Here is a 19,352-nt window from a genome sequence, read left to right on the forward strand (position 1 = left end):
GTATGATCAAAAAGACCAAACATGATCGAAATAAGACCAAATATGATCGAAATAAGACCAAATAGGATCTAAATAAAATCAAATATGATCAAAATAAAACCAAATGTGATCAAATTAGAAGAGAAATTCCATGAATATGATCCCAAACATGCAACAAAAACAAGATAGAACAGTTAAGTCAGGTCAAGAGGAACACAAAAGGGTTATGAACGACATTATGCAAGTATGTCACGATAATATATATTAAAGAAAGAGTCTACACTGTTATTAATTATGGTGAATAACAAAATTAATGCAATAAAAACTGAATTATAAGTTACTGTAGGTTACTAATATAGATATTGTGGCTAAAGACGTGTTAATTTTGGAGACATGGATTCAGAGATGATCAATGCATTTATGTCAAGATAGAAGCAAAAATACCACGTTGAGCAGAGGATAAATGTTGAAATCAGTAAAGAACGAAGCCTCACTTGGTGCTCTGAGTGAGCTGGACGTCTCTGTACAGACTGTAGGTCGGGATGGTGTTGAAGACGAACGGTTCGGCTGCGACGCCTTCGACTGATGAATGAGCTCTAGGAGTCAGACCGAACGCCTCCATCATGTCGAAGCCTGAACTCCACAGAAACATGGCCGGCTTTAAGTTTTCAGACTAAACAGGATGGTTTGTTTATTGTTTATCGTGCGTTTGTCTCACCTTTAACGATGCTGTTTCTGATGGTGACTTCAGGGCAAACTGCAACACAAGAGGGCAGCATTGAGTCGTTACAGGAAATAAAAACAAACCAGGAGGAAGAGAAAATACCAACTCTAGAGGAATGTTTTATCTGATATGATGCACAAACTGAACTAATTGTGATACAAAGCTGGAATATATTACTGCTGGAGTCAGTAAAGTCTTTTAAATCTCTCCTTAAAACCCACTTTTATAAACTTATGTGAAGTTTACTATTAACTTCAATTAGCATTTTAGTGTTATATTCTGTATTTTTGTACTATTTACCTGTTTGTTTAACATTCTTCTTTAATTCTCTATCTTTGAATTTCTAATCAAACTTCCAAGTTCCTTTGTTTGATGCGTCCTAATCTATGTAATTATTAATTTAACTGATTATTATTATCATTTTTATTATCTGTTTTATTTGTCTGGTTTTGTCTTTCTTGATTGTCTCTATGTTTTAACTGTCAAAGCACTTAAGTGCTGTTCTTAAGGGTGCTGTATAAATAAAGCTATTATTATTATTATTATTATTATTATTATTATTATTATTATTATTATAACAACAACAATAACAATAATAATAATTATTATTATTATCTACTTTGGAGCTTATTTAGGAAATAAGAGTTTATTTTGAGGTCTAAATCAACAGCAACAAGCAATTTTCACTCATGAAAAGAAAGAAATATCAAAACTGATGTACTCGTTGCTTTGCTGGTTGAACAGCGACAAAAATAATGAAAATTAAAGCGCAGCCTAAAGACTGATCACCTTCGTTGTGTATCGGGTACAGCCGGGGATGGATGGGAAGTCTGGCTGGAGCTGTGGCTGAAAAACAAGCAAAACCCAAAAGAACATGTTCAAAAACCACAAAATCATCCGGAATTTTAGGTTATATTGTTAAAATTAATATACTCTGAGTGATTAGATGGCATTTTATGGAAGCAACAGCAGCTTTGATGTTGATTTCCCACAATTATGATAAATCTTTACTTATCCTGAGGAACATTTTGGTGCCAGATGTTGCTAAAATAACAAAACACAACAAAAGATACAAAAAATAAATAAAAAATCACACTAAAATCTCCATGTTTTTACATTTTGACACAGAAAATAATGGTTTTCCATGTCAAAAACAAGGTTTTATAGAGTCTTCAGTCCATGTATGACAATCTATTACAGGTTTGACCCACCTAAGCTCATTGGTTTTTGATCTGGACCTGGTCTAATGTGGTCCAGCTGCAAAAAAAACACTAAAATATCCATGACTTTACATTTCAACACAAAAAATAATAGTTTTCCACATCAAAAATTATGTTTTGAAGATTCTTTAGCCTTTGCACAACAATTAATTCCAGACTGAACCCATCTAAGCATAGAGATTGTTGATCTGGACCTGGTCTAATGTGGTTCAGATGCAAAAAAAGGCACTAAAATCTCCATGTTTTTGCATTCTTACACATACAATACTGGTTTTCCAAATCAAAAATTATGTTTTAAAGAGTCTTGAGCCTTTGTATGACAATCTGTTAAGTTTTGATCCATCGAAGCTTACTGGTTTGTGGTCTGGACCTGGTCTTACATGGTCCAGATGCATAAAAAGCGCTAAAATCTCCATGTTTTTACATTGTGACACATAAAATAACAGTTTTCCACATCAAAAACTATGTTTTATAGAGTCTTTAACCTTTGTACGACAGTCAGTTCCAGATTTAACCCATCTAAGCATAGAGGTTTTTGGTCTGGACCTGGTCTAAAGTGGTCCAGATGCAAATAAGGCACTAAAATCTCAATCTCTTTACATTTCAACAAAATAAATGGTTTTCCAAAGAGTCTTTAGCCTTTGTATGACAATCTATTACAGATTTGATCCACCAAAACTCACTGGTTTTTGATCTGAACCTGGTCTAAAGTGGTCGAGATGCAAAGAAAGCACTAAAATCTCCATGTTTTTACATTGTGACATAAAATAATGGTTTTCCAAATCAAAAATTTCTACAACAATCTATTCTGGCTATTCTGGCTCGTCCATTGTGGCTGATGGGTGTCTAACATGTAATCTCTGTCTAAAGTCACCTGTAGGATGCAGTATGGAGACGGCGGTGCCCTCCGCTGAGCCCAGAAGTGAATGAACGCTGATGCGATACAGAATCCCAGGTTCCAGATCAGTGAAACAGTGGCTGCTGCTGGACTCATCCACAGCTTCCTGCTTCGTTTGCTTGTCTGTACATATCGACAGGATTCATACACACACATACACCACACTGGAAAAATGCCCCTCTCAAAACAAGAAAAAAACTTATTTCAAGGAACTTTCACCTTGAAATAAGTGAAAACAATCTGCCAATAGAACAAGTGAAAAATGGCTTGGTAAGATTTCTTGAAATTAGATATGATAGAATAGAATAGAATAAGTTATAATAAGTTATATTTTACCAGGATTGTCAAGCTTAGATGTCTTAAAATAAGCCAGATATGCTTAAAAAAATGCAGTTTTTCACTTAAAAATAGATTTTTGTTTTCATGTAACCTCCTAATTTGAGATGTATTAACCCTCCTTTTGTTCTCATTTATGGGCTCCAAAAAAATATTGTTTCCTTGTCTGAAAAAAATCCATAAAAATCAGCAAGAAAATTCCCCAAATTTCTAAAAAATTGCAAAACCTTCAGGAAGAAAATTCCAATAATTCCTTAAAAGTTTCCCTTAAAAGTTTTATTTAAAAAAAAAAAAAAAAAAAAAAAATCCCCCCAAATTTGGCAAGAAAATTCTTGCAAACATTTTCAAAAAATTAGTAAAAATCTTCCCAAAAAAATCCTAAAAATATCTAAAGTGATTCCATACATATCACTAAAACTTCTAATATTTTCTTTAGGAACATTCAGAAAAAAATCAACCAAAATCCAGCGAATTTTGCTGGATTTTGGTTGATTATTTTGTGAATGTTCTCAAAGAAACATTTTTAACATTTCTTTTTTTTCTACTAAAAATGTTCAAAAATTTCCCAAAAATGTTGAAAATGTGGACATCAGAAGTTTCACTGTGAAAATACTTTTTTCCCCCCACATTTTCAAACTTTAAAACGGGTTAATTTTGACCCGCAGGACGACACGAGGGTTAAACTTATTTTGAGTTTTCTTGTAAATTTAATTCAAAACAAGATCATTTCAAGATTGTTTGACTTAACAAGATATTTAAGATGCACTGTCTTAAAACAAGTCCCTCTATCTGCTGAAATGTCACTTGTTAAGTGAATTTATCTTAAATCAAGTGGGATGAGACATTTTGACTAAAAATAAGACAAACAGACTTGGTAAGAGTTTGAGTTTTTGCAGTGCAAAGAGTAAATTAACGGTCGCTAATGTGTTTTCTGAGACAGACAGATGAGTTTTTCCATCTCAAATCATCACATTCCTTCTGCTGGACCATCGCTGGTGTGCTGGAAAGTTTTTCATCATAAATGATATATATTTAAAATGGTGTCTGTGAAATTGTAGTTTGATATCAAGTATTAGTTTTACACTGCCTGCTTGTTCTTCACATTGAAATTTGAGGCTATTTCAACAACAACAACATCTCAGAAACTATGCAAGATAAAAACTTGAAATTTTCACTCTTATTTCTCATCATGTCATTGATTCAGAGTCTGGAATATTGGAAAAATAGATCAAATAATCTCTGGTTATGGGTGAGTTGATATATGAAAAAAACATAGTGAAGTTGGCATGAAAGGTTCCATCTTTGAGTTCATATTACCAAAAAAAATTGATTATAAAAGTAAACTAGTGATATTTTCTGAACCACTTGATCACAAAGTATTTAATATAAAAAAAAAATTGTCTCTTGTGTAAATAATCCCACCAAGTGTAATATTGGACTAATATCTGTGAACTCAGTCACCTTTCTTTGCACTGCCTCATCCTGTGTTTACATTCCCCAGATATTATTGACACATTTTCTTATCCTGTGTATTTTATTATTTATGTTTATTCCAGTTTATCTTTTCTTTTCTTTCTTTGATGAATATGGAGCAGAAAAATGTAAAAGAGAAGGTTAATTTTTAAAAAATTTTGAAGCCCAAATGTCGTCCAGTTCTGGAACGATCCATCACTCGTTGACTTCTGCATTATTCTTTTTTTACTCCGCCAAGGAAGGCAGCGGAGTTATGTGACGATCAGCATACGTTTGTCTGTGAATCTGTCTGTTAGCAACATTACTCAAAAACAGACGGATTTCGCTGATATTTTCAGGGAAGGTCAGAAATGACACAAGGACCAAGTGATTCGATTTTGGCAGTGATGCAGCTTATAGTCTGGATCCACGGATTTGTTAAAGAGTTTCCATTGCGAGATATAGTGGCGGGCACAGCATCATCGTAACCATGACAAGTGAACGCTGTGTCAGTTACCTGCATCAATTCACTCGACCCGCTACATATTTCGGTCAGTTTGGTATCTGCACATAACATACATGCACAACACATGCCTGTGCTCAGGCAAGGCAATTTTTTATTTATTTATTTAGTTAGTTAGTTAGTTTGTGGGTCGATCTATATCAAATGTTGCCGTGATTTCTGAATACACAAATTGAGGAATGAACAGTCTTTGTGGAGTACTGCACCCTCTGAGTGCTTTTCTTGTTTGTTAACGGGACTTTTCAAACTTTTTTATAGTTCAACTCACCCATAACTTTGATCTTCTCATCCAATATGACAGATTCTGGATCAATGACATGATGAGAAATAACAGTGAAAATTTCAGGTTTTTATCTTTAACAGTTCCTGATGCACTGTTGTTGAAACAGCCTCAAATTTCAATGTGAGGGAAAAAACTTCACTAAACATTCATAAACATCTTTATAAATGTCCAGACGTCATGCTCTAATAATTCCAGGTGAATCAGAGCAGGTGCAGCAGAAGCTGCTGATGGTTTGAGCCGGACTGATCCAGATGTTCCAGCTGTTTACCTTTAACTGACTGGATGACGAGACGATATCCGTCCACAGCAGAAACTGGTCTCCACGACACACAGATGCTGGAGTGATCCGACCTGACGACACTCACGCTGCTGACCCTCAGACTGGCTGCAGAGACGGAAAACACAAAACACCAGAGCACACAAAAACACACACAAATCATCAGCAAAGGACTTACCAAACACAGAATATCTGTGAAATAAGGGTTTATAAAAATTTGCAATTTTTCAGTCCTTGACACACAGAATTTGTCTTTCAGATAGCTGTTAATATCTATAAAATAATTAGATTTTTTGCTGATTTAAATACAGTAAATATAGAGTCAGTTGACAGTCACACATTGTAAAAGGAGCAATTACTATTTCTAAAAATACACCTTTTTTTCTATTTATTTTTTCACAGTGAACATGTAAATTAATACCCTTTTTGTGGTTTTACTAGATAATATCTGTAACAGTTAAAAAATAGTGAGCAATTTTTTAGTGCCTGATAAAAACTATTTTTCTTTCTAACAACAGCAAATAACTACATTTTTACTTATATTTTTGGATGATTTAAATACAGTAAAAATAGCATCAGTTTATAGTCACACCTTGGAAAAGAAGCAATTACTATTTATAAAAATACACAATTTTTTAACATGTATCTATAGCCTGTTTTTTTCTATTTATTTTTTACAGTCAACATGTAAATTATACTTTTTTCTGTGATTTTACTCGATAGTGTCTGTAAATGAGCAAAACAGAGAAAAAAAACTTGTCAATAACAATTTAAAAATGATTTAGCATGTTTGTAATTTACCAAAACTGAGAAAATCTGCAAAACAACAGTAAAAAAAATATTTTCAATATTTTAGTCCTTGATACAAATAATTTTTCTTTCAGATAGCGTCAAATATTTGTGAAATAATAACATTATGGCTGATTTAAATACAGTAAAAACAGAAGTCAGCATGTGAATTAATACTTTTCTTCCTGTAATTTTACTAGATAATATCTGTAATTTACCAAAACCATCTTCAATAAAAGTTAAAAAATGATTTGTAATATTTTAGTCATTAATACACATATTTTTTCTTTAAATAACCTCAGATAATTATATCTTTTGTTGGTTTAAACACAGTTTAAAAAAATAGTGTCAGTTTACAGTGACGTAAAAGAAACAATTATTTTTTATTTCTAAAAATACAGCTTTTTTTAAAAATGTGAACAATATGTAGAGTTTTGGCCTGCTTTTGTTTATTATATTTAATTTTTTTATAGTCACATCAAACCTGAACACAGTTTCTCGTTTTCCTATGCTCTTGGCAAACAATCAAAGTTTGCTCCTGTACAAGCCACGGAAAACATGTTATTTTCCAGCCTCCTTCAAACACTCAGATCTTGAATCTGCTGTATTTGACTCACCGGTTTTTCCCTGAGTCGAACCGCTGCCTCCTTCTCTGTTTCGATATTCGGCCGTGACCAGGACGCTGTAACGGGTGTCCGGCTGTAAAGACTCGAGCAACACTCGCTTCTCACCACCTGGAACCAAAACCTGCAGACAACCAACCACCGTTAACAGAGGCGGAGTGAATCTGCAGTTTTTTAGCATTCTCTGCGGCACGTGGTCGGTCTTACGGTGCTGTCCTGGGCTTCGGATCCGGTCAGAGCCGTGTACGAGACCCGATACTGGAGGACGTGAGCGTTGGGAGGCAACCAGCTGACCACGAAGCTGACCGCCGTCTCCTCAGAAACCAGAACGCTGGACGGGCCTCCACCAGACACTGCAGCAACAGAAAACAACAATGATTTAACAACTGAGAACCTTAAAGCGCCTTTTATAGACAATAAACCCAACAGCAAATCCAAAAAGAAATTCAACAGCAACTGTTGAGCTGCGCAGGGACTCAAGGTGAGGAAGTTTATAGCTTTTAAGAATTAGTAATAGCTCAGCTTCTGCAGAACATGGAGTTATGTGGCTGCTTATAGCCAGGAAGTCCTGATTGACAATGAAAATATAAAAAGAAAAACACTTTATGTGGCACTGAGCTGCTCACAGAACAGAAACCAGACTATTTTCCAAACCACAGTCAAACATATAACCATGAAAACTATCCTGCAATATTCCAGACAGGACAAAAGAAATCTCCAGAGCTGCTATTATTTTAATGAATAATCTGTAGCTAAATGTGTGTGTTGGTGTCACTCACAGGTGCTATACCGAGTGGCCACAGCTTCACTCTGAGCTCCATCTCTGTACAGAGCAGACAGAGATATCTGATATTCTTTATCATCCTCCACTCCCTCCAGAATCGCTCCTTCACTGCCGCCGTTCACCCTCAGCTAAAACACATCAAACAGACTGACAGTTTGTTCACATTTTATATTATTTATTCCACATTTATCGCTCCCTCCTCACCTGTCTCAGGTCTCCTCCACTCAGAGAAATCCACTTGATGAGGTAAGAAACAACGTCGTCGGCTGCAGCCTCCCAGCGGACGGTGATATCGCTGCCTGAGAAGTTACTCACTCTGAGGTCTGACGGAGAAGGAACCTTCACTGGAGGAGAACGAAACACAAGAGGAGACAAAGAACTTTTACAGTGTTAAATACACAACCATTCAAAAGTTCTGGATCACTTAGAAATGTCCTTATTTTTGAAAGAAAAGCATTTTTTTTCAATGAAGATAACATTAAATGCATCAGAAATCCAGTGTAGACATTGTTAATGTGGTAAATGACTATTCTAGCTGGAAACAGCTGATTTTTAATGGAATATCTCCATAGAGGTACAGAGGAACATTTCCAGCAACCATCACTCCTGTGTTCTAATGCTACATTGTGTTAGCTAATGGTGTTGAAAGGCTCATTGATGATTAGAAAACCCTTGTGCAGTTATGTTAGCACATGAATAAAAGTGTGAGTTTTCATGGAAAAAATGAAATTGTCTGGGTGACCTCAACTTTTGAACAGTAGTGTATGTATTCATCACTAATAAACTAGAAAAGCACTCAGAGAGCGCAGTACTCCACCAAGGCTGTCCATTCCCTCATATGGTATTGTCAGAAATGCAGCATTTGTTTATTAATTATTGATGATCAGAAATCATAGCAACATAGAATGTGTCCATTTAATATAGATGTATCCACAAACAAAATGACCTTGCGCTGAGCACAGGTGTGTGTTATGCATGTGTATGTTATGTATGGATACAGAATCGCGTTACATAAATATGTAGCGGGCGGAGGGAATTGATGAGACTCAGGAACACCCCCACAGTCAGTTGTTCTTTGTATGATTTCTGACAGGTAAGTCCTGATAAGTCCACAGCGGTGGATTTGTAGTAGGATCACAATCATGTTGTTACAGTGCCGATGCAAACAGTCGCGCAGGCAACTAAGACTCGACAGACAGGTCGAAGTTACAATGATTTATTTACAAGGATAACTCACAACACAGGTTATAGTGAACCGAGAAACAGAGCTGCTAAAGGTTGGAGCGACGGGACAACACTGGTAAACCAGACTACATTCTGAAGCAGATGAATGTACAAAGCTAACCCGAACCAAGTAACACAAGGGGCAGGAAAATTAACTGAGCTGTACTATTCCTACAAGACTGACTGGATGCCAAAACGGCTAAACAGAAACAACCCAGGATACACTACAAATATTTACACACTATACAGAAAGCCTGAGGTTACAGATGCTGACATGGCTACATACGCTAGGCTAAATCCTAGAAGAAATGCCAAGAACTATGGATGCCACTAACTGGCGTCAGATGTGGAGGGCATTACACATGTGATCGTCAGCAGGCAGCTGACGTAGTGTTCACTTGTTGTCATGGTTACAGTGACGTCGGTGCCGCTATCTGGCAATGATACAGAAATCTTTAACTAATCCATGGATTCAGACTATAAGCTGCATCACTGCCAAAATCTAATCACTTGGTCCTTGTCATTTCTGACCTTCCCTGAAAATTTCATCCAAATCCGTTAGTCTGTTTTTGAGTAATGTTGCTAACAGACAGACAGACAGACAGACAAAAATACGCTGATCATCACATAACTCCGCTGCACTCCTTGGCGGAGTAACAAAGTCATGAGGACTTTAAACAATCCACTTCATGCATCAAAGACAGTCTAATATGAAGCTTTACTTACATGTGGTGACGTTACTGGTGAGCGCAGCAGAAAGGCCTTGTGGGTAATGAGACTGGACTGAAACCAGATATCTGGACAGAGAGGACAAGTTCTGCACCAGCACCGAGTTTAATCCTTTGACCTCCACCTGGAAACATTTAAAGACCTTTCAGACGTGGAACATTGAACATTTCTGCTTCATGAATCAGTTAAAGTGACGTTATCCCTCACAGCTTCATGCAGAGATTCCTGTCACGGTGTTGGAGAGAGCGGTCAGATCATGTATAATACGTAATAATGCAAGAACAGGCAAGAGGTACAACATTCCCACAACGTTACCTACAAGTTCCAACAATGTTTGAAAGAAAACATTTAAGCCTAATATCTAAAGAACGTTTTAAGGATGTTGATCATTTCTAACAATGCAACATTTGGAAAATATTTCAGGAACGTTTTCAGAACATCTTTAGATAAATGTATCCTGCCTTGAAGAAGAACATTCTGGGAACTAAGAGAGCAACCAGGGAATGTTTCCACAACGTTACCTACAAGTTCTAAAAATGCTTGAAAGAACATATCTTAATCTTAAGTTTAAAGAACGTTTTAAGAATATTTATCATTTCTAATAATGTTCCCGTGAGGTTAACAGTGAATTAAGACAGAACGTTCTCAAAGCAACATTCATAAAATGTTCTCCAGATGTTATCGAGGCCTCAGAAGACAGAATGTGTTTTTATAAAATGTTCCTGTAATTTAAATATTAACAAAGGTGGAACATTTTACTTACAATGTTCTGGGGATGTTCTGGGGATGGTGCTGTCGAGAACATTCTTCTATAAAATGTTCCCACAATGTTACAAAGGAAGGATGTTCCCAATGCAATATTTGTAAAATGTTTTCAGAACATTTTTTAGAATCTGTAGAATTTCCTCTTGCCTTTAAGAAAAACATTCTGGGAACTAAAAGAGAAGTTCTCACTGAAAACATCAGCGTAACTTTCTCAGAATGTTTTGAGAAAACAAAGTTTTAGCTGGGTTACATCATCTGTTCTTTGTTGTGAATGTTTGAGTCCAACTTTTCGCATCAAAAGTCTTGTTCAGCTTTAAAACACTTTAACCCATTTGATTATTTACAACAAACACTGTAACGATGAAAAGTTCAATCTAAAACTGGACCAACTTTGTGTTTAAACATGTGATGTAATTTAAAGTGTATCTGTGTAGTGATTTATTTTAAGTTATAAAAGGTCTTTATTAAGTTCTCTGTGATATTCAATTCTTTTCCTGGTTCTAATTTGACTTAACGATCGTTCCATGTAAAGCATCCAGAGAGAAAGCTCTAATAAAGCTAATTATTACGGATGTTACAGCCTGCAGATGTTTGTGCTTTGTGCTGATATCACAGCGTACCAAGGTGTAGCTGGAAGATCAACTCAAAATAATAAAATGTATAAAGTTTGTCTCTCTGGGTTTCTAATCTGAGGCCAGTGTGTTCACCTGTTTGACGTCGCTGCCGTGGTTGGTGCTGTAGGTGATCCTGTGTCCGGGGACGTCCACGGCACCGGGAACCCAGCTCACCCTGAGCCCACTGTGGGTGACCATCGGGAACTGAACGCTCACCGGGGGAGGAAGGGGGGCTTTAGGGAGGACAGGAAGCACCAAGATGGGAGCAGCAGATCTTTTTGGGTCGTTCCAGAATTGGAGGACATTTGGTCTTCAAAATGTTTGAAAAGTAAACCTTCTCTTTTACAATTTTCTGTTCCATAGTCATCAATAATAGGTAATAAACTATCAAAGGCTTGATTGGCTCAGCTTACACATCAATGGTACCATTTTTAAGCCATTTTTAATAAAGCTGTGCCAAGGTAAATCTTGGCACAGCTTTATTAAATATACTAATATCTCTATGCTTAGCCAAAAGTTGCTCATTATGGCCCCGCAGTAGGAATGCCACAAACGACGCGTCGACGAATCGCCTGAGCACGATACGTCATCAAAAGCGGAAGTGAGCGCGCAATGCAACAGAAATCACCGTCCGAGTGGAGCGCGGAACACGCATGGACATCCGCGCTGTATCGTGCATATATAGTATATGCACTATGCGGCGATTATATACGCACAATACAGCGTGGACATCCGCGTTTACGATACGGCGCGGACATCCGCGCCGCATCGTGCATATACTATATATGCACGATACAGCGCGGATGTCCATGCGTGTTCCGCGCTCCACTCGGACGGTGATTTCTGTTGCATTGCGCGCTCACTTCCGCTTTTGATGACGTATCGTGCTCAGGCGATTCGTCGACGCGTCGTTTGTGGCAGCCCTACCCCGCAGTGGTAGAATTTGGGGATGATTTTTGTAGTTGGAAATAAAAAAAAAAAAAAAAAAGACTTGAGAGGTAAAAAAAAAGAAGAAGAATTTTAGGGAAGGTCTTACATGTGGTGGCAACAGCAGTGACTGGATCGCTGGGATCCTCATCGTACAGCGCATAAAGAGTGACGGAGTAATCAGTTGCTGGTAGTAACTCTGTCAGCTCCACCACTGTCTGGTCGGCTCCGAATTTCTCCTGCAGAGGCAGAAAAACAAACATGGAGTTTATCCTGCATATAGGGTTGTTTCCTCTCACAAGGCTGAACAATAATCATCTGGTAATAAGAATGCTAACAACCCTTACTATAAAATAATAATGAGAACTTGAAAATTGAGCAGCTACATACAATAATGTAAATTTTTATTCTCATAACAAACAATTGGGCTTAATTTTTCAGAGTTGGAGGCATCGTCCATCGTTCAGATTCAAGTTATAATGTGCACACTGAAAAGTTATTGGACCCAGTACTAAGTCTTGTGGAGCACCACATTCACCTAAACTGGTCCTTTAGACAGAACACAGGTCTAAGGTATTTCACTTTTCAGAGCTAAAGGCTGTGTCCATCTTCTATGTATTACAGTCGTGAAGTCCCAGTTCCAAACCCAGTTAAGTCCGCTGTCATTCAGGTAAATCAGGGAAAGAAATTTTTGTTTTATCGGCCAGTCAGTTGTAATCGGCAATAATCAAAACATTTAAAACAAGAAGAACAAACCAATCTGCATAACAAATTTTAGGAATTTTAGAAGTGTTGTCGCCATTTTGGACTATTTTTGGGTAATTGTTGACAAGATTTATGCCATTATAGACACATTTTGAATCTAGTTTTGCAATGACGTGTGCAGCTAGAAGCAGAACACTGCACACAAGGACATGTTATTTTTGCACCTTCTTCTTTGCAGATTTCACCTAATTTTGGACAAAATTTAGGTATTTCTGACAAGTTTTAGCCATTTTGGACTAGTTGTGGTTATTTTATGCTGGGCATTTTTTGGTAGTCTGGGGTTATAATGTGCACATGGAGAAGCTAATGGACCCAGTACTAAGTGTTGTGGAACACCACAAGGTTAGATTTTACATTGAGTTTTATAATAATTCAAAGCTTTTTGTTTTTATTTATCCCAGTTTTTATGGAACATGTTGCAGGCATCAAATTGAAAATGAGTGAATACTTGCATAAAAAACAATAAAGTTTATCAGTTTGAACGTTAAACATCTTGTCTTTATAGTGTATTCGACTGAAAATAGGTTAAAGAAGATTTGCTGTTTTTATTTACGTTTTCCACAACGTCCCCACTTCACTGGGTTTGGGGTTTGTGTAACATTTTCGCAACATGCTGATGCCTCCGTCCTATAATTCTAAATTCCATTTGTGAAACATGTATGAAGCTTCTCATTCGCAGCATTCAGGCGACACAGAAACAGAACGATGCTGTTCTCACCTCCTTGGCGTCGTCAGGTTCTCCGTGGCTCAGTGCCGAGTACAGGATCATGTACTGTGTCGCTCCTGGTGCTGCACCCCAGCTCACCTGCAGAGAACTGTAGGAGGACGGAGTCACCTTCAGGTTGGCCGGCATGGCCAGAGGCACTGAGAGAAGGGGAGGCAGAGGGAGGATAGAGGGTGAGGAGAGGAAGCAAACATCACAAGTGGTTTGTAACAAATAAATATGGTCTCCTGTAAACTAATACTGCTATGTAGCCATGACAAGAACAGCTACAATATGACACCTGTACAAAGTTTTTGCACTATTCTCACATTAGAAATTGCTGTTTTGTGCTACTGTGTGTATATATTATTTCCTGGATGTGTAAATATCTGCATATTTCTTTTTTTGTCTGTAGTTACTTTATTATTCTCTTTTCCTTATTCCTGGAGTGACACCAACAGCCAAAACCATATTCCTTGTATGTTGTGTACATACTTGGCCTTTAAACGTGACTCTGATTCCGGCTGCAGCCAACTTTGGGCCAATTATAAGAAAACATTCATTTGATCGTCGTGTCCTAGCTGGACCTTCAAGTTTCAGGAAATGTGATGAGCAAGACAAAGTGCATCATTACAGGAAAAATTAAAACATGAACAAACCCGCTGACATCCATCTCAAATCATTCAAATTTTAAAACAATTTCTGCTCAACCACCTCTGATTTTCCAGAATGTTTTAAAGCATAAAAAAGCATATGAACATGTACGAAGACTTTAAACTGATATATTCAATACTTTCTGAAGACATTTTTTAAAAACTGCCCATTGACTCAATTTTAGCACATTTTTTTCGCACCTTGAAATTTAAGGCTGTTTGAACAACAATATCTGAGGAACTATTACGGATAAAAACCTGAAACATTTACTGTTATTTCTCATCATGTCATTATTTGAAAAAACGTACTTAAGCCATCATGAAAAGTTCCATCTTTGAGCTCACATTAACAAAACACTGATAATGCAGAAGTCAACTAGTGATATTTTCTGAACCACACGCAGCTGCATGTCACAGTAATACAAAACATACAAAATACTTTTTTATATAAAATGTTGGGTTACAAAAATAAAAAGAACGGTATTTTTGTAATTTTTGCAACTGATTGAGCAGGTAAGAAAAGTTATACCACAAAAACAAATGATGCTCAAGACTCAATCCCGGTGCAGTGAAAATCTATGACAAGACATGTCCGTCTACATTTTCATCCAATGGAAAGTGTAAAACCAACACTGTGCCTCTGTCAGCTGCAACAGGCTTCCTACAAGTCTCTCCAAGGATAGGCAGCTACAGCTAACTGTATGGTAAATGTAATGTTCAGCTGTGAAGTTGTCTTACATGTGGTGACGGTTCCTCTGAGCGCCAGGCCAACGTTGTGTTCATAAACAGGGAAGATGGAGATGTGGAACAGCGTCTGAGAGGACAGACCTTCCAGCAGCACAGTGGACTCTGAACCAGGCAACACAACCTGAAGACGAAGCATCGCTTCATGTCAGGTCAAAACCACCATCACAGGCATATTTTTATATAAAAAACACTATTCCCAGTTATATATTCACTATTTATGTAGATACTATTTTCCCATCCCATGTATTTTTTTGATAACAGCGCAGAAACTATAATGTTTTTGCATGAAGCTACACTACCGTTCAAAAGTTTGGGGTCACTTAGAAATGTCCATATCTTTGAAAGAAAAGTAGTTTTTTTTCAATGAAGATAACATTAAATGAATGATAAATCCAGTGTAGACATTGTTAATGTGGCAAATGACTATTCTAGCTGGAAACAGCTGATTTTTAATGGAATATCTCCATAGAGGTACAGAGGAACATTTCCAGCAACCATCACTCCTGTGTTCTAATGCTACATTGTGTTAGCTAATGGTGTTGAAAGGCTCATTGATGATTAGAAAACCCTTGTGCAGTTATGTTAGCACATGGATAAAAGTGGGAGTTTTCATGGAAAACATGGAATTGTCTGGATGACCCCAAACTTTTGAACATAAATGCTAAAGTTGTGTATTTGCAGGATTTTTCTGACCTCCTGTGGACTCTGACCCTCAGTGCTGTGGTAAACAACTCTGTACTGCTGCACTGGTTTGGCAGGATTGATCCAGTGAAGCTTCACTGATCTGGAACTGAGCTCAGAGAACCGGAGGTCAGTGGGGCTCGGGTACAAGAGAGCAGGGTCCACTGTGGGTCCGGGCTCCATCCCTGGAGACGAAGCAGCAGAGCACTTTAGACCTGAACACAACGGTCAGAATTTGAAAACCAGATGCCACTGAAAAGCCGGATACGTTACGTTTTGTGATGCCGCGGTCCTCGATCCTCCCACACAAGATGTGGACCAGTCGGGCCACCAGTTTGCTGAGCAGTGGGAAGTCGTTGACGTTGTAGACGTTCAGATCCACCGGCTCCGACGCCACCTGTCTCAACTCAGCTTCGTCTGCGTTCTTCACACCTTAATAACAAAACTTTTCACTAGATTAGCACATAAAGTACTCAGTGAAAAAAAGCTCAGAGCGCCCAACAATGACAACTTAACAAGAACACAACTAACTATTGAAAAAAAACAAAAAAATTCTAAAAAAACAAACATAAATCTAGAAAATGTCTGTGTTCCAGTGCAGCTTCTGCCGATTGATATGCTCTTCTTTAATTATCCCAAGAAATACTCAGAAATGTGCTTCAGTGTTTATAAATTGTACCACTGTTAACTGGGAAGACACACAGCTTGGGTGCAGTGAGAATGCTAACTAAAGGAAAATTCTCAATTTTCAAAAAAAAAACTTAAACCTGCGACTGCGCAAAAAGTGTAAAAGATATCAAAACACAAATTCAGATGAATAACATTTAAAGCCTTGCGACCCGTTTACACTTTGAATGAAGTTTCGACTGTAAAATATGCCAGAAGTACAGGGTTCCAAAGACAGCTGTGTTTTGGAAGTTTTCTGGCCAACTTTGCATTCATTTTAATGGAGATTTTTGATGCAGTTTTTTTTTTTTTTTTTTTTTTTAAACAAATTTTGTTTAAAAAAAAACAAAAAAAACAAAAAAACAAAAACGTATAACCAATCGCAACCAAAAGTCACAGCACGCTATTCCTGATCTAGTCGAACGTATCGAAGTATAATTTGTAGAGATTTACCCAGAAGAATCGATAAGAATAGGCCCAAAGAATAGTAATAAGCTTTAGTAATGTGTAATAAAAACCGTAAAAGATGTCAAAACACTAATTTAGGCGAAAAACATTTAAAGCCTTGCAACTAGTTTAACTTTGAATGAAGTTTCCACAGACTTTGCATTCAATTTAATGGGATTTTTGATCCAGTTTTTCAAGAATTTTGTAAAAAAAAAGCACATAACGAATCACAACCAAAAGTCACAGCATGCTATTCTTAATGTAGTTGCACATATGCATATGCAATTTTTGGGGTTTCCGCAGAAGAATCTATAAGAATAGGCCCAAAGAATAGTAATGAACTTCAGTAATAAAAAGTTATCAAAACACGAACTTAGGCAAGTAACTTTTAAAGCTTTGTGACCAGTTTAAACTTTGAATGAAGTTTCTAGTGTAAAATACACCAGAACTACAGGGTTCCAAAGATGGCTAGGTTTTGGCAGTTTTCTGGCAGACTTTGCATTCATTTTAATGCCGATTTTTGATGCAGTTTTTCACAAATCTTGTAAAAACATAACGAATCGCAACCAAAAGCCACAGCACGCTATTCCCAATCTAGCTGCATGTATTGATGTATTCAGAAGAATCTATAAGAAAAGGCCCAAAGAATAGTAATAAGCTTTAGTAATGAGTAATAAAAATCGTAAAAGTTATCAAAACACAAATTCAGATGAATAACATTCAAACCTTTGTGACCAGTTTAAACTTTGATTGAAGTTTCTACTGTCAAAAATGCCAGAGCTACAGAGTTCTAAAGATGGCTGCGTTTTGGCAGTTTGCATTCATTTTAATGGAATTTTTAATGCAGTTTTTTTTTTTCAAACTTTGTACAAAACATAACGAAAAATTTACAGCATGCTCTTCCTGATCTAGTCACACGTATTGACGTATAATTTGTGGGGGTTTACTTATAGCTGTGGGACGAGTTAAGCGGTGAAACTAAAACTGAATGTGACTCCAGTAACACTGAGGAAACAGAAAGTCCAGATTGCTTTGAGTCCCACATTGAAATGAAAATGCAGAGGACACATCTGACCAGAAACCACAGTGCATGAACTGTCTCCTCACCCACTGCGATGATTTCCACGCCTGCGTTCTTCAGGCGGTTTGCTGCTGCGATGGCGTCATCCTGAGATTTCCCGTCGGTCAGCAGGACCAGGAAGAACGGCGTTTCGGACCTCGCTCCCGCCTCGGGCCTCATGTTCTCCTCCATGACGTGAAGCAGAGCCTGGCCTGGGAACATGGACGCCCGGTTACACCCTGACAGTACAAGTGGAGCGTTGAAGGTTCACAGTGTGACGTGTTCTCACCTGTAAATGTGTTTCCTCCTTTATACCTGAAGTTCCTCACCGCCTCCAGCAGCTGGTCTTTGGTGGTGAAGTTGTTGAGATGCCACTCTGTTCGAGGGTCTCCGCTGTACTGGGTCAGACCTGGGCCAAAAAACACTTTGTTAAACAAGACTTTGTTATCGAGGACAGCGGTCTCCAACCTTTTTTTACACCACGGACCAGATTCAAGAAAGATATTTTCTACGGACCAGTCATCGCACACATGACAAACAAGAAAAGCACTCAGAGTACGCAGTACTCCGCCAAGGCTGCTCAGTCGTATCATTTCCGATGGATGAAATCTTTAATAAAAAAATGACCTTGCGTTGAGCACAGGCGTGTGTTATGTGTTGTGACTCAATCTGCCTGCTCAGGGTCACTGATGTTCAGGCAGCTTTGTCAAACATATAGTCAAAAATAAATTCTGGATCAAAAGTTGGAGTCTTCAAAAAAGTTCTCAAGAAAGAGCCTTCAAGCAGTCTTCAGAGTCTGATGCGAATAATGTTAACTCAATACAGAGGCTGTAAGAACAAACATGAGCAAAATCCAACTGACTACACAAAGCGCTATCTCGTCTTATGTACTTTCTCCTAAACACTCCTCCTCCGTTCTGGAAAGTCATAACCCATCGTCTTAAGATCCAATCAGGATGTATATGATGTAATCGATCAAAAGTGAGAAGAAATCAAAAGTTTTATTTTTGCCAGGTTGGCATTACTTCTGCTTAACTCAGCATGACTTTGGTTTTTAACTCATGAGTGCAGATGAAGAGAGGGCATGTACTTCCAGTCTTATGCCTTATATGGGCTCCATGGGCTTCCATTGGGTTGCAGCTTTCCACAGGATTATTTAGTGTATTCATAGCTTCAGTTGACACGTCAGGTCTTCCAGTTAGATCATTGTTTACTTTAAATTTGATTTACACATCCTATTGGTCTAATTTTATCATTTGTTCAATCTTAAAATGCCACAACATGTGCATGTGTTTGTTATGTACAGATTCCTAATCACGTGTCCTAAATATGTAGCGGGTGGCAGGAATTGATGGGACTCAGAAACACCCCCACAATTTAATTGTTTGTTCCTTGTATGATTTCTGATGGATAAGTCCTAATAAGTCCACAGCGGTGGATTTGTAGTAGGATCACAATCATGTGATCATCAGCAGGCAGCTGA

The 19,352-nt window shown here is 37.6% G+C and overlaps 1 protein-coding gene across 2 annotated transcripts in view; it reads right to left on the bottom strand.

Annotated features, from left to right (window-relative positions):
* The window catches only part of LOC111570579 (collagen alpha-1(XX) chain), a 59,479-nt gene that overhangs the window by 14,543 nt on the left and 25,584 nt on the right, over positions 1-19,352 (bottom strand). Inside the window, exons 8-26 of one of the 2 annotated variants that reach the window (XM_023273426.3) lie at positions 18,159-18,278; positions 17,917-18,081; positions 15,970-16,128; positions 15,709-15,881; positions 15,007-15,136; positions 13,631-13,776; positions 12,257-12,386; positions 11,314-11,453; positions 9,839-9,965; positions 8,093-8,232; positions 7,884-8,016; positions 7,312-7,457; positions 7,099-7,228; positions 5,684-5,800; positions 5,401-5,436; positions 2,798-2,944; positions 1,493-1,549; positions 698-736; positions 474-612 (exon numbers count right to left, since the gene is read on the bottom strand). In XM_023273426.3, the coding sequence (XP_023129194.2) occupies positions 474-612; positions 698-736; positions 1,493-1,549; positions 2,798-2,944; positions 5,401-5,436; positions 5,684-5,800; positions 7,099-7,228; positions 7,312-7,457; positions 7,884-8,016; positions 8,093-8,232; positions 9,839-9,965; positions 11,314-11,453; positions 12,257-12,386; positions 13,631-13,776; positions 15,007-15,136; positions 15,709-15,881; positions 15,970-16,128; positions 17,917-18,081; positions 18,159-18,278 (2,374 nt within the window). The remainder of the gene's footprint in view (positions 1-473; positions 613-697; positions 737-1,492; positions 1,550-2,797; positions 2,945-5,400; positions 5,437-5,683; positions 5,801-7,098; positions 7,229-7,311; positions 7,458-7,883; positions 8,017-8,092; positions 8,233-9,838; positions 9,966-11,313; positions 11,454-12,256; positions 12,387-13,630; positions 13,777-15,006; positions 15,137-15,708; positions 15,882-15,969; positions 16,129-17,916; positions 18,082-18,158; positions 18,279-19,352) is intronic. The other variant, XM_023273427.3, reaches the window with a different exon arrangement.

The sequence above is a fragment of the Amphiprion ocellaris genome, chromosome 8, assembly GCF_022539595.1.
Source record: "Amphiprion ocellaris isolate individual 3 ecotype Okinawa chromosome 8, ASM2253959v1, whole genome shotgun sequence".
Classification (NCBI taxonomy): Eukaryota; Metazoa; Chordata; class Actinopteri; family Pomacentridae; genus Amphiprion; species Amphiprion ocellaris.